This window comes from Solea senegalensis, unplaced genomic scaffold, assembly GCF_019176455.1.
Source record: "Solea senegalensis isolate Sse05_10M unplaced genomic scaffold, IFAPA_SoseM_1 scf7180000012744, whole genome shotgun sequence".
Taxonomy (NCBI): domain Eukaryota; kingdom Metazoa; phylum Chordata; class Actinopteri; order Pleuronectiformes; family Soleidae; genus Solea; species Solea senegalensis.
Genome location: NW_025320685.1, coordinates 235,001 through 257,217, shown reverse-complemented (window position 1 = coordinate 257,217; position 22,217 = coordinate 235,001). Strand labels below are relative to the sequence as shown.

The window sequence follows — 22,217 nt, the reverse complement described above, 5'->3', positions numbered from 1 at the left end:
ATCTGTTGCATTTGTTGTATTATAATTTAGTTGCGTCCACAGATATTATCTGTAATCTGCACTCATCTCACTTGCGTGACCACAACCTAAAAGAACGTTTCAGAGTCAACGAAAAAAGTCCACTTGCCTGCTTGTTGTTCAGAGTTTGACTGTATTTGTTTACCGAAGAAAGCAAGTGCATACAATATAATGAATGATTACTGCTTAGTTTTATTTAAGTGCTTCAGTCTCAAGGTTTTGTTACTGTGCATTTTTTGTTCACTTTCAAACTGTCACGTCTCGCTGGGATGCTTGAGTAGAACATTAATTAGCAAGTGGGCCTTGATATGCTTTGATGTTGATTTAAGCTTCTTATTGCTGTTTGTATAAACCATTTGTGTGTCTGAGAGCGCACAAACACACAAATCTGAGTCCAGTTAAGTTCACTTGATGAGCAGCGACACCGCTCAGGCATTTTTGGAACATCTGCTGTAAGAACCTGCGCTGTCTGTGACTTACCTTGAGGCCTGTCAGTTAGACATGGGGCTGTTAGATCACAGGTGTCAGGCTGGTGTCTGTGTGTTTGTGGTTAATCAGGCTGATCTGGCAGCAGAAGGTCACAGTTTCACTCGTGGCAAAAGCTGGAACTGGTTTGCAACAGCTGCGACGAGGTTGATGAGAATTGCAGGTTGTTGCAAAGACTTCAATGAAATATATTGCACTTATTTTCTTTTTTTTATGAATAAATAAATTAGTCCTTTATTAGTCCCGCAGGGGAGATTCCTTCTCTGTATTTAACCCATCCTCTACTAGAAACCTTACTAGAATTAGGAGATAACACTTGGCCCGAAAAAACAAAAAAAAACAAAAGAAATGATTATGTCAATTCTGTACCATGTTCCTTTAAATCTAATTTTGTTGTTATGGCTGGGACTGTGTGTATTTACTTCACTAAAGACAAGGCATTGCAATTATGTAGATTATATTATACATACATATAGATTAATATTCATGCTTCAAAGAATAAACCAATTAAGGATCTATGAAAATATTTAGGAGGATCTCATCGAACATATTAGACAACGAGGGTGCATGAACCTCATGTGGTGCAGACAGACACGCAGCCGCACGAGCGGACAGCACACGAGCTGGCCGCACTTTTTGCATGCGTCATCGCAACATCCTGTTTTGGTGTTAAAAGTCTTTGGGCTGATATGTTTTAGGGTTTTGTCTGCTCAGTTTTACAGTGAGTGGAATGATCTGCTGAATTCAATGAGAACTGGCTGAATCTTAGATTTTGTGGTCTTTGTGTGTGGGGTTAAAGTGAAAACAACCAAATAAAGACCAAATATGATGGCCAAACGATTTCGAATAAATATCTAATTGTGATTATTTTGACAGGCGTTGTGAGGGTATATCTACTAGGGCTTAACAATTTTGATCGCTATCCTTCTATTAATATTAGTCACATACTGTATATTAGCAAGCTAGCATTAGCATTGACATCTAGCTCAGTTAGCATTGCAAAAGTTGAGTAAAAACATATCTTCATGAGAGTCTGTGTGACCCAACCAGTTTAAATGTAGTGATACACAAATCTCTCCTGAGTGAGTGACCACCAACAATGTGTGAATTCTGCAGCAAAAGCCCAGGTTTATGTGATGAAAGATGATGAATAACATTGGAATGATGTCGTTTCAGTGTTTTTGAAGCATCTTGTAAGTTGTGCGTTGGTTGACCTGACTGTGTTATGTTGTCACTCTTGCTGCCGAGTGTTTTAATCAGCTTTTTTGAACCTCGTGTGACCTTGTTCTCCACTTTAAATAGATAAGATTTTTGTTCACTCCTATAATATGCACTGCTGGAGAGGAAGTGGCTTCTGTGTTTCATGAAGCGCAGAAAGCACATTTCACTCATTCACTCATTCACTCACTGTGCAGTCAGACCAGCAGCACATGATACAAATTCTTGTGATCACTCATTCATGTTGGGATTTGTTGTCATGGGAACAACCCATACTGTCCCTGAGCAACTGAGGAGGCGAGTTTAGAAAAGGCCACCTGTTTGTGTCTTTGTGTGTGTGTTGTGTTTGCTCAGTGTTGTGAGGACGTGAAACCCCCCCCACTGATGAAGAAAATTCAATTGGTTTGATATTTTAACGTGAACTTCAAAATAATAAAAAAATAAAACGATTTGTCAAAAGCAAACGCTGGCTTTAGCAGATGAGCTTTATTCTCATTATTGTGATAGCACACACAGTCTTGACAGAAGCTATATTTATTTACACGTGGGAAATGTCTTCCTTCTGAACAGATAAGTTCCGATCGGAATGTTCACATGGACGCAAAATTAAATGATACGATTGTTTTTGTGTGTCCACGTGCATCAAGTGTTCAGTCGGAATGGACGATTTTGACTCCAGAGGTAGAAGAAGAAGAAGAAGCTTCTAGACTTCTAGGCTTCTAGGCTTCTCAGTCCTGGTCCTGGGGACCCACTGCCCTGCATGGTTTAGATGTTTCTTTGCTCCAACACGACCCATTCATATGTATGTATATGTATGTGAAGTTTATCTTTTTTAAATAATGCAATAAAGAACAAAACACTTTGCTTTTCAAACTCCAGCTTCTCACTTAGCTTAAAACGGCCCATGCTGATAAAGCCGACAACCAATGAAAGCATCATTTCGAGACATTCATTTAAATAAACCGTCTTTAAACCCCCCTTCAAATCCTCAGCTCACTCCTTCCACCCTCAATCCTTCCTTCCTCTGAAGCACTTCATTTATTTCTTTGCGCCGCTGCCAAATGAGCAGCTGGATTAGAGGGAGAGAGAGAGAGAGAGAGAGATGATGATGATGATGTATCCACTGTATGGATTTTCACTCCAGACGGGACATTGTTGTACTTTGCACAAGTCAGACGCGGCCTGCATGCTGAGGAACAGCAGATGTAACAGCGAGCGAAGAATTCCTCATCATCATTCAGCGTCTGACGTACTGTGATAATATTTTCCCAGTGTCAGGCGTTCCATCAAATGCCTTCGTGCTGCGACAGGATTTCTCTGTGTCTTGTCAGTTTCATCTGGGAAACAAAACAAATTCTACAGAAGCGCACAATGTGGGAGAGTGGACGTTGGCATCAAAAGCAGAGCGCTCGCTTCCCCCGGTGAGAGCCAGTAGAAAAAAGCAGAGCAGAGAGCCAATGTGATTTAAGACTTTTAAACAGTTCAACCTCCTTCAGATCAGACGGCTCAGAGGCAATTTAATATCCACATGGGCAGAGCTGAGGAGAGCGGGGTTGAGCACGGAGAACACTTGAGTTTTGTTCCGATTCGGTTGCCTTTTATTCTCTCTCTCCTCTTTTGTTCTGCTTCCCTCCACTCGGCTCTTTTCATCTCTGATCGTTTAGTTTCCTGACATGTTCTGATTCCAGCTTGTTGTTGTTGTTGTAATAGTAAACCACAAATACAAGACAAGTGATATTTATTTTAGATGTCATACAGATTTATTGATTAATCTGAGGTAACCTTACAGAATTTGTAGACAATCTCGACTACTCTTGGATTGCCACTGTTTGATTTTAATCTACAGAGATTGAATCCAGATCACTTAAGCGATCTTGAATTGGCCCTCCGGAATAAATAAAATTTTCTGAATCTGAATCTGAATTGAGTAAAGTGTCAGTGTCCTGTTTTTATACTGTAGTGCTACATGTGTTTTGATCGTTTGAATCGTGGTTCTTGGAGAAATCTGTGCTTATCTTTTTCGGTCTTTTAAAGGGCCCAAGTACTGACTGGTATGAAAGCGCTGATTATTCTGTTTTTCCATCATCATCATCATCAGAACCTGCAGAAATTCTGACCAAGCTTTGTGGTCTTTAATTTTTTTTTAATTTTATTTTAGTTAGAAACGCAATTTCACATGTTTATAAAGCGGTAGAAGATGGATGGATGTTCCCACTAGCTATGCAGCAGGCTTCCACCCAGACAGACACTGCCTTCCTTTGATCTGTATGCAGGTTACCACGGCAACCTTGATAGTGGCCAAAAGTATGTTTGCAGGAAAAGCGCATCAGCCAGAACGCCTTCACTAACAAACACTGTTTCATTTTCATGGCGCGTTCAGGGTGCGGTCTACCTTTGCCGTCCTCCGCGTTATCGATTAATCTGACAAATATTTTCTCGATTCATCGAGGAATCGTTTGGTCCAGAAAATGTCAGAAATTATTTGATCAGTGTTTTCCAAACCTGGAGTTGATGATGATGATCATCAAATGTCTTGTTTTGTCCACAAACCAAAATGATTCAGATTGAAGGGTTTCTTTGTTCTACGGAGCAAAGAAACCAGAACATATTTGTATTGTTGGAGCTGAAGAATCAGGAAAAACAAAAGGATAGATTTTTGTGGTTTTTCTATTATATTCTGTGAACTCTTCTTATAATACTTGGAGGTCATGTCTGTGTAGTAGGGCTGAACAATTAATATATATATATATATATATATATATATATATATATATATAGCTTTCTTTATATATATATATATATATATATATAAAGAAAGCTTCCTTTTTCCTGAGTTTCACACAGATCTGCACAAACATCACACAGTTATCATTAAAATGTATTATGTAAACGTCAACATTCCCTCTCATATTGCAAATTCACATCATTTATTACATATTAAATTAGATAATCATTGCAGAAGCATAAACCACTCGCGATATACAACAGGGCTGTAGAGACACACGTAGGTTTTATTATGCAAGATTGAGCCACAAGATTGGTCACTACCCGTCTTTCCCTCCACTCATTTTTCTTATCATCCCCCCATCACGTCTTTGAACAATAAACCTTTATCAAAGTAGCACACTCATTGAAATTCTTACAGAAATGTGAGCAGTCAGGCTCACTGCAGACACAGTGTTGTCATTGTTCTACCTCCAGGCAAGTGGGCCACGTGGGTCTCCAGTAGAAATACTTGCCATCGATCGTGTAATCTACACTTTGGCCCCCGAGTTATCAAACCCATCAAGTGGGATGAATCCGAGGTTATCATGGGAGGATTTTGTGCTGCAGAGTCCACTTTGCACTTCCCTGGTCTGAGATTTTCTGCTGATAAAGACTTAACAGTGAAGCTCTGAGGCGACGCGGTCACAAACAGAGCTGCACAAGTCGTTTTTTTTTTTCATTTCTACATCATTTCCTCTGCGGGGGTTATCTTTCCAACTCAATTGATGAATGTTTTTTGTAAATAAAAAAAATTACCCGGTGAAACAAAAATGAATAAGGGATTAATTGTTTTGTGGGAACATTTTCCAAAGATATGTCCAATAATGTAAAAAAATGAAGGTATTTCTGTTAAGTGACCAATCACATGTGCATGTGTGCATTATAAACCGTATCTTGTATGGTTGGTAGAAAAAAACCCATCTTGATTCTTAGATGCTTGTTACTCTCCCTCTTGAATGACAATGAATTGACACAGATAAATCAATAATCAGAAATTAATAAACAAAAATATCTCATCCATCTGTATTACCTTTGCTGACTCACGCGTGTCTTACTGTTCTTACCGGAGACCTGAGGAAGAGTGGCAACTATTGTTTCAATGTATAGATTTTATGTTAATCTCTCTGAACAAATCATCTGATCACTGCAGTGCATCTTTCTCCCCCTCTCTCTCTCTCCCTCCTCCACTCCCTCACTCCGTTCCAGACACGTGGCTCTGTTTCAGCCAGTACTTGTGTTTTTGTCAGTCTTTCTTCAGTAAAAGCTTAAATATACAAAAATACACGAGTGGGTGCACACAACCGGTGCTGGACTGAATTCTCCAATAAATGCTGTTGTCGTTTCTTCTATCCTGCCGCTTTCATGAGAAATGTATTGCTCCATTTGTACAACTAAAAAGACAATGGAAGTAAATACTGTACATCTAGTTATTTATTTTTAAAGAACAATTTTTGAGGTGCGCCAATAATTATTTGGATGGGGGGGGGGCACAAAATCATTTTGTATTGTTGAATGATTTGGGTTTTATGTGGATGTCGATAGGAATGTTGTCGGACTCACTGATGCGCGAGGTGTTTTGATTAAAGCCGTCTTTTTAAGTGTTAAGTATATATTTATATATGTGTGTATATATATACATATATGTGTATATATATATACATTAGATGTATGTATATATATATACATATAGATGTATATAGATATGTGTATGTATGTGTATATATACATATATAGATGTATATAGGTAGGTATGTATGTATGTATGTATATATATACACACACACACACATATACATGTGTGTATATGTATACATATTTATATATGTGTATAAGTATATATACATGCATATGTGTGTGTGTGTATATATATATATAGATATATATGTATATATACACATACATATGTATATATGTGTGTATATATACAGTATGTAGAAACATCTCTGACTGTGTACATCATGTACACATTTACAACCACTGGTGATTTACGACAGTAGGTCATTTTCATATCACCATCAAATCTCAGTGCTTCTCTGTGACATGACCCAGATCCTTCATCGTGACTGTGTAGAGTGCTCTTTCTCTGTCTCTCTCTATTAACATCCCTTCTTACCCTGACTCCTCTCGCTTAATGTTCATAATATACCTCGCTGCTTTGAGCTTTCAGCGTGGGGATGTAATCGTAACCCCAGACTTGGCTCCACTGTGGCTGTCTTTTTTTTTTTTTGTAGTGTTGGGGAAATGAATCAATTTGCGATACCTCAGGATTGAAAGCAGTGCTGGACCAAGCCTTTATGGGGCCCTAAGCAGAATTTGATTTGGCCCCCTCCCACCACGTCAGTAACTATTATTGATACAAATGTAACACTATAAATTGCATTCATTATAGTTGTGTTATTTACTATTAATTTGCACTTTCCTTTTCAAAATGAAGCACTAATTATGATACTAAAATTGAATAAAACAAGTGAACCACTGGCTTTTTAAAACTTAGAACAGATGAGCAAATGTGCACTAAATGACCAATCTTCAGCTACAAAATAAAAACAAATACGTTAAGATAAACACTATTAGATAGACAGTATGTCTTTTTTCTCCTCCGCCAGCTGTGATTGAACTGTACTGTAAAATGTAAATATAATTCTGCTGCTTATACTTTATGCGAGAATGAGTGTGAATGCCTTGCCTTGCCTTACCTATCATGTGATTCTAGCTAATATCGGTATCGGACACGAGACAGCCATCCGACTTAACACGACTTAAAACCACTGAGGGCTGTTTCCATACTGATGCAGAGCCTCAAAGAATCGATACAGTATCAGGCCATGAAATATTGCAATATTTTATCACACTGTTTCACACCCTCCGACTTTTAAAGTGTTGTATATTCCATGACATACGTACACACACAGTTGAGTGCTCCAGTTGGTATTTGGGAGATGAACTCGCCTTCAGCAAGATGTGCTTGAGCTGTGAGAGACCCCCGAGGCTCGGTATGATCAAGAGTCGCGTGGCTAATGCATTTTTGATAAAACTGGGAGGGCTGGCTTGTAGGTTAAATCACAAAAGGCCCAGGGAAAGAGTGAATGAGGGACAAGAGAGAGAAGTGAACTTGCTCTGGCTGTGATCTTCAGGCAGCTCTACTCACACATTCACATTCAGACTCATTTTACAACCAGTTACTTTTGTTTTATTTACTACTTAGCTGCGCTGACTGCATGTTATAGGCAACCTGGGAAGAACTCAATAAGATAGTCTCAGCGTATTGACTGAGTATTCTAGCTATGACTTGTATACGTAAACAGGAAAATCAAAGTCTTAATTACTTCATTTAATTTACACAACAGGTATATTTATTAAGATTTTTTTTTTCTTTTTTTGTTAGCCATGTGTTTGGGCTCTACCTCCTCTTGAGGGGAATATCTGTCTCTTCAGCAGGTAAATGTTCCTCTAAGTGGTTCCGAAAAACACACTCACACACACACACACACACAGATTTGTGCGGCCATTCGTCTTGGACTCTGCATTGACTTCCATTAATTTGAACAGCCTACACAACCCATTAACCAATAACCTTTACCACAACCACAATTCCCATCTTAGCCAATAACTTTCACCAGCTCCTCGATTCTGCCTCATTAGGCCCAGGTTTTGTTCTCCATGAGGACTACTGGTGCTGAGAAGGTACCAGTGGCAGCTGGTGAATTTTTTTTTTTTTTTTTCGGGGCTCAAAATTGTTAACTATATCACCACTAGGACATGCCAAAGCACCATTTTCATGCCTGGTTCCATTATTTTAAAAGATTTACTTAAATGAAAATAAAAGTACACAAATGGTTTCCACTTTTCAGGCATTTATTTTTTGTGTGTGAATTTTGCCCATCTCGCCTTTTAAACATGCAAACTCCTCTATCACTCTTTTGTTTGCATAGCATTACATAGCATAACTAATACAAGCCAAACCCACACACATGCAAATATTTAATCAGGCAATCACATGACAGCAATACAATACATGTATTCATGTAGACATGGTCGAGATGACCCGAGCTCATCATCGGTTCCCACACAAGCTGCTCTGAGAAAGTGGTGCAAAGGGATTTCCATGCACACCCACCTCTATAGTGTTTGCAGAGAAATCTCAGGGGAAAAAAAAGAGAAAATGTCCAGTGAGCTCCGAGCAGCAGTTCTCTGGGAGAAAATGCCTCGTTGATGCCAGAGGTCAGTGGAGAACGGCCAGACTGGCTCGAGATAATAGATAAGGCAACAGTAACTAAAATAACCATTCGATACGACCAAGGTGTTCGGAAGAGCATCATTCAGTGTACAGCACATGGAACCCTGAAGCAGTCAGGCTACTGTAAAATATTCAGCTTTCACTGGATCCATCTTTGATTTGTCTTATATGTGCAGCTGCAGGGTGACCTGAGGAGTGAAAACTCTACATGTCCTTCAGTGTCCTCCCAGCTGAGGTGCAAAACACCGATGTTCCAACTGTTACTGTGGCGCTATCCTGTGCCTGAACCTTCTTTCTTTAAGACAGTCTCGCATAAACCTTTTCTTTTCTACACAACCCTAACTGTGCTTGCCATCAGTTAGGTAATGAGTCAGTGTTAAAGTGGAGCAGTGTTGTGTGTGTGTGTGTCGCTGTGGTGTCTGTGATGTGTTGTGGTAGGAACTACAGACAGCCTGAGGCAATCCGAGGTGTTGAGACGACTCGGGGAACGGGAAAAAGTTTTGTAAAATAAAAATAAAAAAAGCGACAGATTGAGAAGATGAGAGTTCCCCGAGGCGTTTTTCCATCGTTATAACGCAAACCTCAAAATATGCTAATATGTCTGGATAATTAACAATATAATGAAATTGCATAGTTACATAATGTGTAAATGTGTAAAGTGTTAATTAAAGGTGACATCGAATGCTTGTATCACACATATATGTTAGTTATGGAGGTCTACTTACATATACTAACTTGCTTTCATGGTTAAAAACCTCCTAGTCGCTGCAAACGAGCCAATCAAAATATCTCATCACTGACGCTCTCGTCAGCAGTGCTGTTTCAGACCAAAACGCCCCAGAACGTGGACTGTGTTGTGATTGGCCAGCCAACGAGAGCTTTCCCACTGTCCTGTGATTGGCCAGGTACCTGGAAGTGACGTAATTGGTAGGCCAGCTCTCAGATACACAGCTCCCCCTCTGGCACGGTGGATGCTCTGCATCTCAGCAGCTACAACGAGAGTAGTTCTTCTTCTGCGGTTGAATGTACGCAACCGGATGTGCCCGGACTAGTGCCGCACCAGGAGGCGAGAGGAGTGGTGAGGATTTCTGATGACGACATCAAATTACGGAAGTGCCGATCCGCTTCGCAGAGCCCAGGAAAACAATAACGCCCTATTTTCTCAGCAGTGGCTGAACTGTTTGTTCTGAAACTTTAGGGTTTCATAAACGAGGTAATGACGCAGATACACACACACAAACGCAGTGTTAATTGGAGCTTCCGGTCTATGTCGCCTTTAATGTAAATAAATAGTGATTGACCTCGTGTTTCTGTTTAGAACACAACACACAGGCGTCGTCCATGGTGGAGACTGTGGTGGAAATAAACCACGATGGATGAATTACGCATATAGTTATCAGAGGTTATAGTTCAACAGGATTTGATGAAGACCAACTGACGGTTGTTAATGGCGAGTATGAAATTTTACGCCGTTAACTCGCGTGACCTGTGTGTGTATCGGTGTGTGCGTATGTGTTCTTACATAGCTGCTTCCTCCTGGACGTAACGGTAACTTTACAGCAACTCATTTGCCGTAACCATAAAGGTTAACAACCACCGTGACGGTCACAGTACTCTGGCTCCTACAGAAAATACATCATTCAGGTCGGGGTCGGTCAGTGTCCTCTTGGGCTCGGTCAGTTTCAGACTGAAAAATGCAACCCAAGTTTTTCCCCTCTCGCTGATCCGAACACCCTGATTACGCACATTCATTCATTTAGTGTGAGAATACATCATCAGTGGGTGCTTCCAAAGTGTACAAAGGTCACAATACATAAGAATGTTCTCTCTCACATTTCTGCTTGAAATCTTTTATGTAAGATAATGTTTTGTGGTGATTCCTTTTGTCTTCCTGTCTTATGACGAATGCGAATCGGCTGCAGTTTTGAATATTCAATGGTTATGAGACATATAATGGCACTGCTCTATGAAACAATCTGTGGAGAGGAATGGACGTTCTACTCTACATTATAAATGGAAAATAGATAGATTATTTTCTTTATTATTTGCATGTAGTGATACAGTGAATTACAGCTTGTTGTCACCGTTTAGCATTACTTCTTACTTCTAGAATCATCAATTGCATATCTTTCACTTTGAGTTGTCCTCTCACATTTAACACTCTCAGATCAGTCACAGATCGTCTCTCCTTCAAGCATATGTTTGGTCTTGGACTCGATAAATTATGTATCCTCACAAATTACCAGTCTGGCCAAACGTCTGGCAAGCAATTAAAATTTTAAGATACAGATGATGCGAGACATGCGAGACGGAGGATCTTTGCGCATTTGTGTGTGTGTGTGTGTGTGTGTTGTTCAAAAGATCAGGCATTATTTAAGGTTTCAAAGAGAATCACCGACGTCGGAGATGATGTGATATACTCTGCTGAAATTCCTTGATTTAACTAAACCCAAACACGCATCACTTCACTTTTAATCTCGTGTCCATATCCTTGTATTTTTTTTTTTCATAAACCACATTTCTGGTCCTGAGAGTCACATCTGTAATTGTCTATTTTAACCACCCCACAAACCATAGTACTATAACTAAGCCCTCCACTGCTATTTAGATGTACATTTTTAGTATGAACATGAGTTGAATAAAAAAAAAGGTAACTTTTTATAGAACACCCCAATCCTAATGTCCAATATTCTCTCACATACTGTACGCTGCATGTGTCAGGTTTAGGTTTTGAAAGCAGCTGTTGCTCACAAACATAAGATTATTAGAGTGTTTCCCATTAATTACACCAATGGTAACACTTTATATTAAGTGACACATATTCACCATTATGTTACTTATATGCATGTTAGTGAGGACCTAGTAAATGGTGAATATGTGTTCTTTAATATAAAGTGTTACCATACTAATTTGTCCTGCCATAGTAATAATTAACCAAATATGTTAACACTTATCACAATAGCATTAGGGATATTAACGTAGTGTTTGTTGTGTTGCAGCACAGTGGAACCCTCCGTTTGCCTCATGTTTGCTTACACGTACACTTGTGTGCTTTCGCAATGTCAAATGCTCACGCTTTTGTCAATAAAGTTCTCATTGTACATGCAGACGGGCAGCGCCGCGTGATGTGCTTTTCTCTAATGTAAGAAAACATAAATAACGGAACAAAAAAAGACGTTCAAGTCAGACCCTAGAGTGCAGAGGGTGAGACAAAAGTCTGCGTGAATCAGTGAGTTCTCGGCTCTGCTGGTAGAAACAACAGGCTTGAGCTTGGCGGTGTTAATTAAATGGGTGGAAAACATTGACAGGCTAAAGATATGATCTATTTGATCTGCTGATTGAAGTGCAGAGCCTAATCAAATAACCGATAAGACTGTTGAGCTGAGCAGATGGAGCGAGCAACCTCGGAATCTATTTTATCTGCAGTAGTGATGACGACCTCCATCTTATCCGCGTCTTATCTTTCACTGTGAGCAGCTTTTAGCTTTTCCTGACATTAATGGCACGCTTACACTTGTCTATCAATATCAGGCTCTTAGGAAAAGTACAAGTGAATGTCATCAGCTGTGGTAAAATATACCTTCTATATTTTGGTTTCATGGATCTATTCGCTTTTACAACAGTCAGTCAGTCAGTCATCATCTAACCACTTTATCCTCCACCAGAGGGTCGCGGGGGGTGCTGTGCCAATCTCAGCTACATCGGGCGATAGGCGGGGTACACCCTGGACAGTTCGCCAGTCCATTGCAGGGCCACACACAGCTAGAGACAAACAACCATTCACTCTCACACTCACTCCTACGGTCAATTTAGAGTGTCCAATTTACCTAATCCCCACATTGCATGTTTTTGGACTGTGGGAGGAAGCCGGAGTACCCGGAGAGAACCCACGCACACACGGGGATAACATGCAAACTCCATGCAGAAAGGCCCTTGTTCCAACCGGGGCTCGAACCCGGGTCTTCTCGCTGCAAGGCGAGAGTGCTAACCACTACACCACCGTGTGGCCCGCTTTTACAACAATGTGAAATATTTGTAAAATATTTCCCCTTGTGCAGGGAAACAAGTATATTTTATATTTTAAAATGTGTCAGACATCCTGGCACAGCCTTGCACAGGCGCACTTTGCATCACCGTAATTACGCAACGGTTTCTGAAAGCTGAGAAGTCACCATAGAGGAAAGAGTTGGAAAACACCTGTACATACTTTTTTTGGTTTTTAAGCATTGAGACAAAAACTCAAAGAAAATGTTTGTTTTGTTTTTTTTTAAATGTGGTATACTGTTCAAAGTCTGGTGTTCATGTATATTTTAAATTGCTAATAGACTATTTTTATGCAGTAAGTTGTAAATAACTGCCAGATGTTGAAAGTTATTCTGGAAAAATGGGGCAAAATCAGTCACTCACATGGCATTTTCTGGCCCTTTTGATGGTCAAAATAAGAAAAAAAAAAAGTTCACATGGACATTTTGAGGCTTAGATATTAAAGGGTTAAATATGTTTCTCGAATGAAAAGGAGAAGTATGATGTAAACATTTTGTGAATCATAATGCAATTAGACCTTTGAGACTACTGCTGTACTTTCTCTAGCTTCATGTAGAGTGACCCCTAAGAGACACTGAAATGTGTGACACAGAATGTCCACACTGGGATTTTTCTCTGGTCTAATTTAAGTAAACAACCGTAGTGCATTCTCTTCACCTCTCCATATACTTTCTATGCCGCCTATCGGTTGATATTTTGTTTGTGATGAGGAAAATCTGACGACGATGATGATGATGATGATGTGTAGTGGCTGATTAACTCTTTCAGGACATTTTGAGTGTCAAATCTTCAGTCTACACATTTAGAATCAGCCTTGAAAGTTAATGGAGATGGAAACAGGCAGTTATATTCCACTTCACATATTTTTATAGCATTTCTGTCTGGCATCCTTGGCAGGCATAGTATTATCAGGGACTGGTGTGATATTTATTGCTGTCTTTAAAGAGGGAGTTATGGGGATTGTTGAATAAACTGGACATATAAAGGGTCTCGTTGCTCTGTTGTGGTGGTCATCTTTTCTCTCCTTGGCCTCTCCCTGACTCGCCACCTTTAAATTCCTCAGACTGTTCAGTCTTTGGACTCGTCCCTGAATCTTGGCATTGTTGTCTGTCCCTGTGTGACATTTACATATTAATTGGACAAGGAGTGCAATCCTTGTGCGACGCTGCAGAGAACAATAGGAAATAAAAAGAGGAGCAACTGAAATACAGAAGCCCTCTTCTGCTGTGCTTTTGCTTTGGTTTACTGACCTTTTAGCAAGAAAAAAACAAACAAACAACAAATCGAATCTGAAGATGGTATAGAATGTTTTGAGGAAAGTCAGTTGACCAAAATGTCAGCAAACAAAGCGGTTGTGGTGCAGTCGGATTTGTGCCTCATGGGCTTTGTTTTCAAACCTGTACGAGAGAAAAAGCACTTTATTTACATTCATATCCGGTGAGTTCCGAGCAGCTGGCCGTCCAGTTGTTTCTCAGTCTTCTCTGTGGATTTGTTTCTTCCGTTTTCCCGCTGCAGAACTGGAACAACGTCACACTTCTCTATGCAGTTCAACACATGTGCTCAGTTCAACACAGGGGGCAACCCGCTTGCCCCAAAGGTCTGTAGATGAAGTAGAAATTGGGTCATGACCCCTCTCTGTGTGTCTGATTACCTGTCTGACTGAAGCATGATTGAACAATTCAAACCCGGTGGCTGCGTGTTTAGTAGCTGAAGAGCGGCGTGGGAAATAAATCCTGACCCGTACAAGCGCGGTGTGACTGGCATGCAGTATCCGTTCCCTTCGGTCAGCAGAAATCTATCTCATTAACTAGCACACACATTCACACATAAATCTCTCTCTCCCTCATATACCCACTCTCACTGAGGCTCACTTTTGGCTCTCTTGACTTTGCTGCCCACAGATAAAAGCCAGACGCAGGAGGAAGCGGCCAACGATCTGGACAGGCAGCAGACATCAGCTCCGTCACTCTACATATGTTAGCATTTGGCACATGTTTCCTCTATCTGCTCCAGAAAGCGGCACAGAAACTTGCCCAGCCAGTCAAACACAGATGCCAGGTTATTTGCAGTTTTCCCCCCCAAATTGAGTTATGCCATTAAACTACTGTTCATTGCCGCTGATGCCAAATCCAGCAATATTTGGCAGTATCTGCGGTTTGTCACCACAGATTTTATGATAGATTGATTTTCTGAATATTTTGCAAGTGGCAACAGGTGGCAAGAATCAGAAGTAGCATTTTGAAGCCTCAAGATGTGGGATATGTTGACATTTTCACAACAAAAGTTAACAGACATCACCTTTTGGACGATACCAGCTGTCAATCTCACAGATGGCCACTCATGTGCTGTGTTTAATTGTGTGTTTCCTCTCCAAAATCGACATCATGTTCAATTGAAGAAGACTTGAAACTAGCGTTTGACACTGTTGACTCCTCAGGAAACGTTTTGCTGCTGTTGCATAGACTGCCATCCGACATTTTTCCACATTTTCTGGCATTTCTGACATTTCAGACCAAACAGCTAATCGATTAATTGAGAAAATAATTGACACATGAATAAGTTGTGAAAATAATGGTTATGGTTAGTTGCCGCTTTATTTTGCAGCAGCAGCAGTCAATCAAGATGAATTTCAACCTGATTCATGAGCGGTTTCTAGTTTCATTTCATTACTCACAGTGGTTTGAATGCTTACGGAATCACTACACTCATGGTCATCTGGGAAACGAATGAGGAAATGAATCTACAACGTTGCTCATTATTGATTATTCGGTTATTTAGAATTTCAACACAAATACATGAATGATACACCTGTAATTCTTTTCTCTCCCCATTCCTACTCACTTCTTGTCTTTTGGTTTTTGTCTGAGAGTCTGATGTCATTCTCCCACTCATGTGAAAAACCACTGCAGGTTGCATCAGGAGCTTTAGCCGAACTTTCAAGTGCCCCCTCCTTCTTTTCTTTGCCGATATTGTCATTGCATTGTGTGTTTACTCTCGTCCTCTCAACACACCACGGATGCTTTTCAAACCACTCTAGAAATGTGGCTGAAGATCCTCAGTCAAGGTTCCGTGTTCATTTGCCCCAGCAGGTGTTTTTGTTTGTTTGACTTGTGTAAAAAAATATTTCTATATTAAAAAAATATAAGAAGCTATCATTTCCCCCACTGCTATTCAACTACGCACATCCACTGACTCGCTCAGGTCACTGAATACTTTCAAAATATGAGAAGATCGATGGTGTTTGCTTTGATTTTAACACAGTGAATTATTCAACAAATCTCCATAATGGAGTGGTAATTGATGGTCCTTCACTCACACTGTTTTGAGTATGTAGTGGAAATGTTAACAGCATTTACCAGCACAAGCCATTATTTGAGTTAAACTGTTCTTAATAAAATAGCCTTTCACCATCAATTAGGCTACATCCTAATTAATTTTTTTCCTCATCTTTTGTCTTTAATTTTCCTTCAGGTGCCTGAGACTTTCCTGGGCAAAGACTCTCAACAAAAGGACTGCATTTTGGTGGTTACCAACAGATGTCCTACAAATGTTATTGATCTGACGCCACAAGACGGAATCATCTGGACTGAAGTTTCAGCAGATGAATGTTTCTCAGCAGCAGCCGGTCATGAGCCAGCACAGGATTAACCTCTTTCCTGGACCAGTTTGAGGGCTCGTCAGTGGACTGACTGGACAGTTTGTGTTGTTGTTTTACATTGAGATAACATTTGGGTGCAGCTGTAGCATGACACAATGATAGTGTCTAACACAACATATGTTTACATGTTCAGCTAAACCCTATCTGCTGTGGGGGCTTATGTTCTCAGTCACACTGAACCTGTCATCCCGGGCTGCCTGGGATCAAAGCTAATGAAAGCATCTTAGTACTTGCCATGCATGGAACCAGGGTCTGCACAGAGCTAGCTGATTACTTGGACATTGGATGCAGCTGATGGTGTTGCCTCTCTATCCTTATCAGTGAGCCCATGACCCCTGCAGAAGCTAGATAGTCTTGTAGCAGCAGCCATCCACATGTTCTCAACAGAAATCTAACAGAAGCTTATATTGCTCACATGGCCGTTGCTATGAGTGTACGCTCATAACCGCGCCACGCTTGCCTTGTCGTGGCTGGCCGTCGCAGGACGGTCACTTTCCTCTGCCATGACCCGGCTGATGTTGGGCCGGACTCTGGAGCGCATCTGTAAAGGCGTCCTGCTGCTCTGCTTGCTCCACTTCCTAATCATGATGATACTGTACTTTGACGTCTACTCGCAGCGTTTCGACCTCTTCAGCCGCTTCAACAACGGACGCAACGGGTCCAGGAATAACATCAGTGGAGCAGCAGGGAGTGGACATCATTATTACTATTACAACCTCTCAAGGCCAAATGCAACGCTAGCCAGCTACCTGGCCACAGGTGAGCAGCTTGTGCTGAGCATGCAGCCGGACACCAATCAGAAGCCTTCGCCCAAGCCACTGCCGCCATGCCCTGAGAACCCTCCTGGCCTTGGTGAGTAATATTCTTATGTGAATGATTGTTAACCTAAAAAAACCCAAAACAATTTGAGTTCAAAATATGCAGCCTAGAAGTCCAACAGACTTTTGAAGTTATAAAGTTGTCTAATGGAGGGTGCTGTGGGCACTTGGCCTGTGCTCACCAGAAGAAGACAACAGTGACGTTATGTTTTGACGATCAAGGATACAAACAAGCTAAACTGTCCTTCTGAATACATTTGTAAGCAACTCATTTTGCCATCAATGTTTGTTGTACCTCTAGTGGCAACATTAGCTGTCTTCACAATGGTCCCAGAAACTCTAAAGCCATGTTTCCACAGTTTGATTTGACACAGTACATGCTAAAGTAACCAGCCCCAACCGTTCCATTCTTTGGCACCCTTCCCTTGGGGTACCAGAGTAAAATGGTACGGTCAGGCTGGAGCTAGACTGGCTCCGCCTATGACAGTCAGCTGATTGGAAAAACATCACTCCCTTGTGATCAGTATAAATATCACATGGATGTTCTGTTCTCATGCAAAGCTTGCCGTCTTGTAGAGACGAAAAAGTACAAAGCGAACAGGAAAGAAATGGATGTCCTCCATTTTTGGCACAGCCCACACTCCGCCTACCAGGTAAAGGTAGAGGCCAGTCAAAACACAAGGGCTTTACCATTCCAAACTGTACCGTACTGTACCATGAGAGAAACGCAGCATACTGTAAGTCTCTCTGTTTGAAGTTAGCTGGCTGTCGTCATCCTGCAGTGAATTTAGCAGTTTCATTGGAGAGTGGGGGGGGGGAACACTCAGTCTGTCCCGAAAACCAATTATTTAAGCGGACATCTGTGCTCATTTTGAAGAATGTGGCACTGACAGTCCACAGCCATATGCGGTAACATTTTTATATTCTTATGACAGGCTCGCAGGTGTAGCTGGTCTTTTATTAGTCCTTCACATCTGTCTCAAATAGCAAATCCTTCTGGCATCAGACCATCATTGACTGATGTTTCTGTTGAAAGTGAAAGAGTTTTGTCTTGTGTCTTATGTGATGATCTAATTTGCGACTTTAAACCGTTATTTTCCCTTCCATTCCAAATTAATTATATTTTTGAGGAGTAGGAATGAGATTAAGACAGTATTTGCTACCTAAATTGCTTCCACCTTCGACATCTAATTTGCTTTATCTGTTCATCCTGTGGGCTCGTTGTATTTGTTTTTTATTGCCAGGACTGTATGCTCGATAACATAAACCAGGAGGATTTGCACATCATTGATTAATGTAATGAATAGAATGGATGAAACCTTGATTTCTGCTCGGTGCTCTAGGGTACTATTTTATATTCAGTAAATAAATGCATCTCCAGTCTTTTTCCAATTAAGGGGAGAGCAAATGTAGCCGTAATTGTGTGGGTTTTTTGTTTTTTTTTGGATCTGCCCACAACATAAAATGGATTTAACGTGAACGATTTACACCGTGGTATTTCAACCTTATGTACTCACAGTGGAGCTATTAGCTGAGACAAGTAAACACACACTTACACAAACACACAAAACAGTATGGATTTAATTCTTTTTTCACTACCTAAAATAAAACTTTTTCATTTGTAATAATCTGCCTTGCCTGCATTGTACGCTCAAATCCAAGCAATTAAAGGGAAAGAAAATGGAGGCAAAGTTCTGTAACTGTTATGGATTTATTTAAAGATACTAAGTTCAAACTTCGGCAGAAAGTTTTTAAATGGACTACAAAAGTCTCTAAATCAGATTTTGTAAATGAATACACACACACACCTGAAACCTCTAGTGCACCTGCTAATTTGCATTTTGTTTAATTTAATTAAAAATATCAAATAAAAAGTAGTTGCTCAGAGGGTAAAAGGAATATTTTGAATTGCTCTAAAACACGTCTCAACACACCGCTCCAAACTTTGCCCGATACACAACGTTTATTCATTTACGTCTAGTTTCAACACTTGGAGGAAAGGTGAAGCAGCACACCAAAAAAATAAACAAACAACCCACAAACAATAAACACGACATATTTGACCATGGTAAACGTCTGCTTTAAAACATTTTCTGAAAGTGTTTGCATCCGCATCCACACCAACTCCATCACATATTGATCTAAAATGATGAATTCATTGGTTTAAGTTAGCAAATGAGACATTATGTGGAAGATTCTAAAGCCTAGTGATTCAGTGTTGTGTATACTGTGTATACATTTCAGCAAAGCTGGCAGGATTTATGAAAAGCCTGCAGAGACCCTCTAAGAGACAACCTGATTTCCCTGGATCCACCTATTATGGGTGTAGGAGTAGAATGAAGAAGAATGAGTCCATTTAAGGAGAATGAGCCTCCGAGTAAGTGACGCAGTGCAAGCAATGAGTTGTTGGGAAGATTTGGACCAACTGGGCAAAGGAAGGAGTCCGAAGAAGGGCCGACCAAGGGTTAGGAGTCACAGAGTTGGGTGCAGGGTGAGGTTGGGTTCATTCTGAAAATGTAATTATATCTAATTGAAATAAGATAAAGAGATGTCGTATAGGGCAACAAAGACATTGTTACATACAGTAAACATAAGGGAGCTTTTATTAAGAAAGAAAAGAGGTTAATGCTTCACTCCTCTTCCCTTTCATGGAAATGGATTTTTGTTTGTACGTTTGCTTGTTTTTTTGGAGTAGAACCTAGAAGTAACTACAGCAAACATCACTGCCTTCCTGGAATTTCTCAGCTGTTGACATTAAAAAGTACTGCATGTGACATTTGCCTGTGACATTTATACAGTATTTCATCCACATTATAGAGTAAATTCTTTCTGCCACTCGCTGTTGTTCTTCGAGAACACGATTATTTCTCGGGCCGATCAGATAAATCCCCGCGCGGTATACAACTGATTCATATTCCTCTTGTCAAATAACACTCAGTGGAGGCTTCGCTCATAAAATGAAAACATGTCTCTCGTTTGCTCCCACCTGTTCCATCTGTAAATGCGCTACGCTAAATGAATCCCATGTAAGTGGCGTCAACATATTTCTCTTTACTGATTGCCTTTTTTTTTTTTTTTCATTTGATAATGAGGTTTGTAACGTGCTCGGAAATTGGGAGTTGGAGATAAAGCTGTCAGGTTGATTTGTCTGAAGCTGAGGTTCGCTGATTCCATTATTTGGCCTGGAATTGGCTGTCACTGACTCCGGCTTTGGCATTCACACCAGGCACAGGTGTGCTCGTGTAGCTTATCTCTGCCTTTTTTATGTGATGGAGTGGCTGCCTGGGGCCTGTAATGAGCAGGAAGACTGAGGAAGACTGAGTGAAGCTGTTTTTCACTCACAGGTGCACAGAGAGAGAGAGAGAGAGAGAGAGAGTTAATGGATGGTAGTGTGATAGTTGGTATGAAGTGAGACAGATAGGAATGAGGGGAAAGAGTGAAGGGAGGAACGGCAGGTAGAGAGGTGAGGGGTTGTTGACGGAGAAGTGAACACCTTGAATGGAGGTGTGTGCACACATTTTCAATTGGAAAGCTATAAGTATGGATGCACACACATACACACAGAGGGAGAGAGGGAGTGAAAGAGAGGGAGAGAGAGAGAGAGAGACATAAACAAACAAGCCCTTGGCTTTCCCACAACACCAGCTGACAGGTGCTGCCTCAATGAGTGGCCAGCATCCACCGTTAATGTCCGAGCAGCGTGTGCTTGCATACGTGTGTGTGTGTGTGTGTGTGTTCCAGGTATTACTCATGCTGTGGGGACCTAAATCTGTTTTTTGGGGACTCAAGTCTTCATAGTGTAAATTATTACATTTTAAGGTGAGAACATTTTGTATGGTTAGGTTAAGGGTTAGGCCAGTAGTAGTTATGGTTAAGGTTAGAGTAAGTCCAGAAAATTAATGTATGTATGCAGGTTTGAAGAAAAAAAAAAAACCTACATTTTTTGACATTTTATGGACCAAATGATTAATCGCTTAATCGAGAAAATAATCGACAGATTAATCGATTATGAAAATAATCGTTAGTTGCAGCTCTAACCCAGAGCAGAAATGATTCATGTGCCTTAGGTCCGGTGGGATTTGGAATATGCAGATCAAAAATCAAATAAATAAGCAAATAAGTGGAAGAATTAGGGAGAACTTACAAATGCAAACAAAAGACTTATTCTGTCACCTAGTTATTTTTATACACTATAAAGAAATGAGTTCAGTTCAGAACTCAACACACACACACACACACAGTAGGATGTCAAAAGCTACTTAGAAGCCGTCATTGTAATTGGATTCTCCACAGGGTTTAATTACCCAGTCAAGAATTACCTGTGTATTATATTGTATAAAAGTGCAGATTTCGGCTTCTGAATGCATAATTGTGCACCTCTGTATGATGTGTCATCCCATAGTGCTCATCCTTTATGTTCCATCTGAGGTCGTATCCGTACTACACACTGTCATAGTCTAACTGCAGACTGTAAAATGAAACATTTGCTCCCGTTTTCATCCTTGTTTAGGTGCTTTATGTATCTTGACACTGTAATTTTCATGCCTCTCCTCTTTTTGATCTTGTACCTGAGCCTGTGCCACATCCCTGCAGGATTGAATTTAATAGCCTGCTGTCACCCAACCTATTTGCTTTTTTCTTTCTTTTTTTTCTTCTTATGCTTGTTGTTTTGGTGACGGTGAACAGAGCATCCAATAAGAAGCATCTTCTGGAAGTCCTTCGCTATCCCGCGTGTGTGAAAAATACTGTACAGGAGCGGCGACACGATATTGAAATCCTGCCGCATCAGAGAGCTGCTCGTCTATCATGGTGTTGCGAGAGCACCAAATCCCAGGTCTCATCTTTGCTGCCGACGTCTCATTCATCCAGTCGTTGTCAGGAGAAAGCAACATCCCTGAGGAGGAGCATTGCTTCATCCCTTCTCTTATAATTCATGCCATCAAAACGGTGTCGGTTGTGTACTTCCTTAGCG

General features: G+C 40.6%; 1 protein-coding gene across 1 annotated transcript in view; it reads left to right on the top strand.

Moving 5' to 3' along the window:
• The window catches only part of b4galt2 (UDP-Gal:betaGlcNAc beta 1,4- galactosyltransferase, polypeptide 2), a 160,134-nt gene that overhangs the window by 2,854 nt on the left and 135,063 nt on the right, over window positions 1-22,217 (top strand). The window contains exon 2 of the mRNA XM_044015042.1: window positions 16,241-17,279. Within this exon, the coding sequence (XP_043870977.1) occupies window positions 16,931-17,279 (349 nt within the window). The 5' untranslated portion in view covers window positions 16,241-16,930. The remainder of the gene's footprint in view (window positions 1-16,240; window positions 17,280-22,217) is intronic.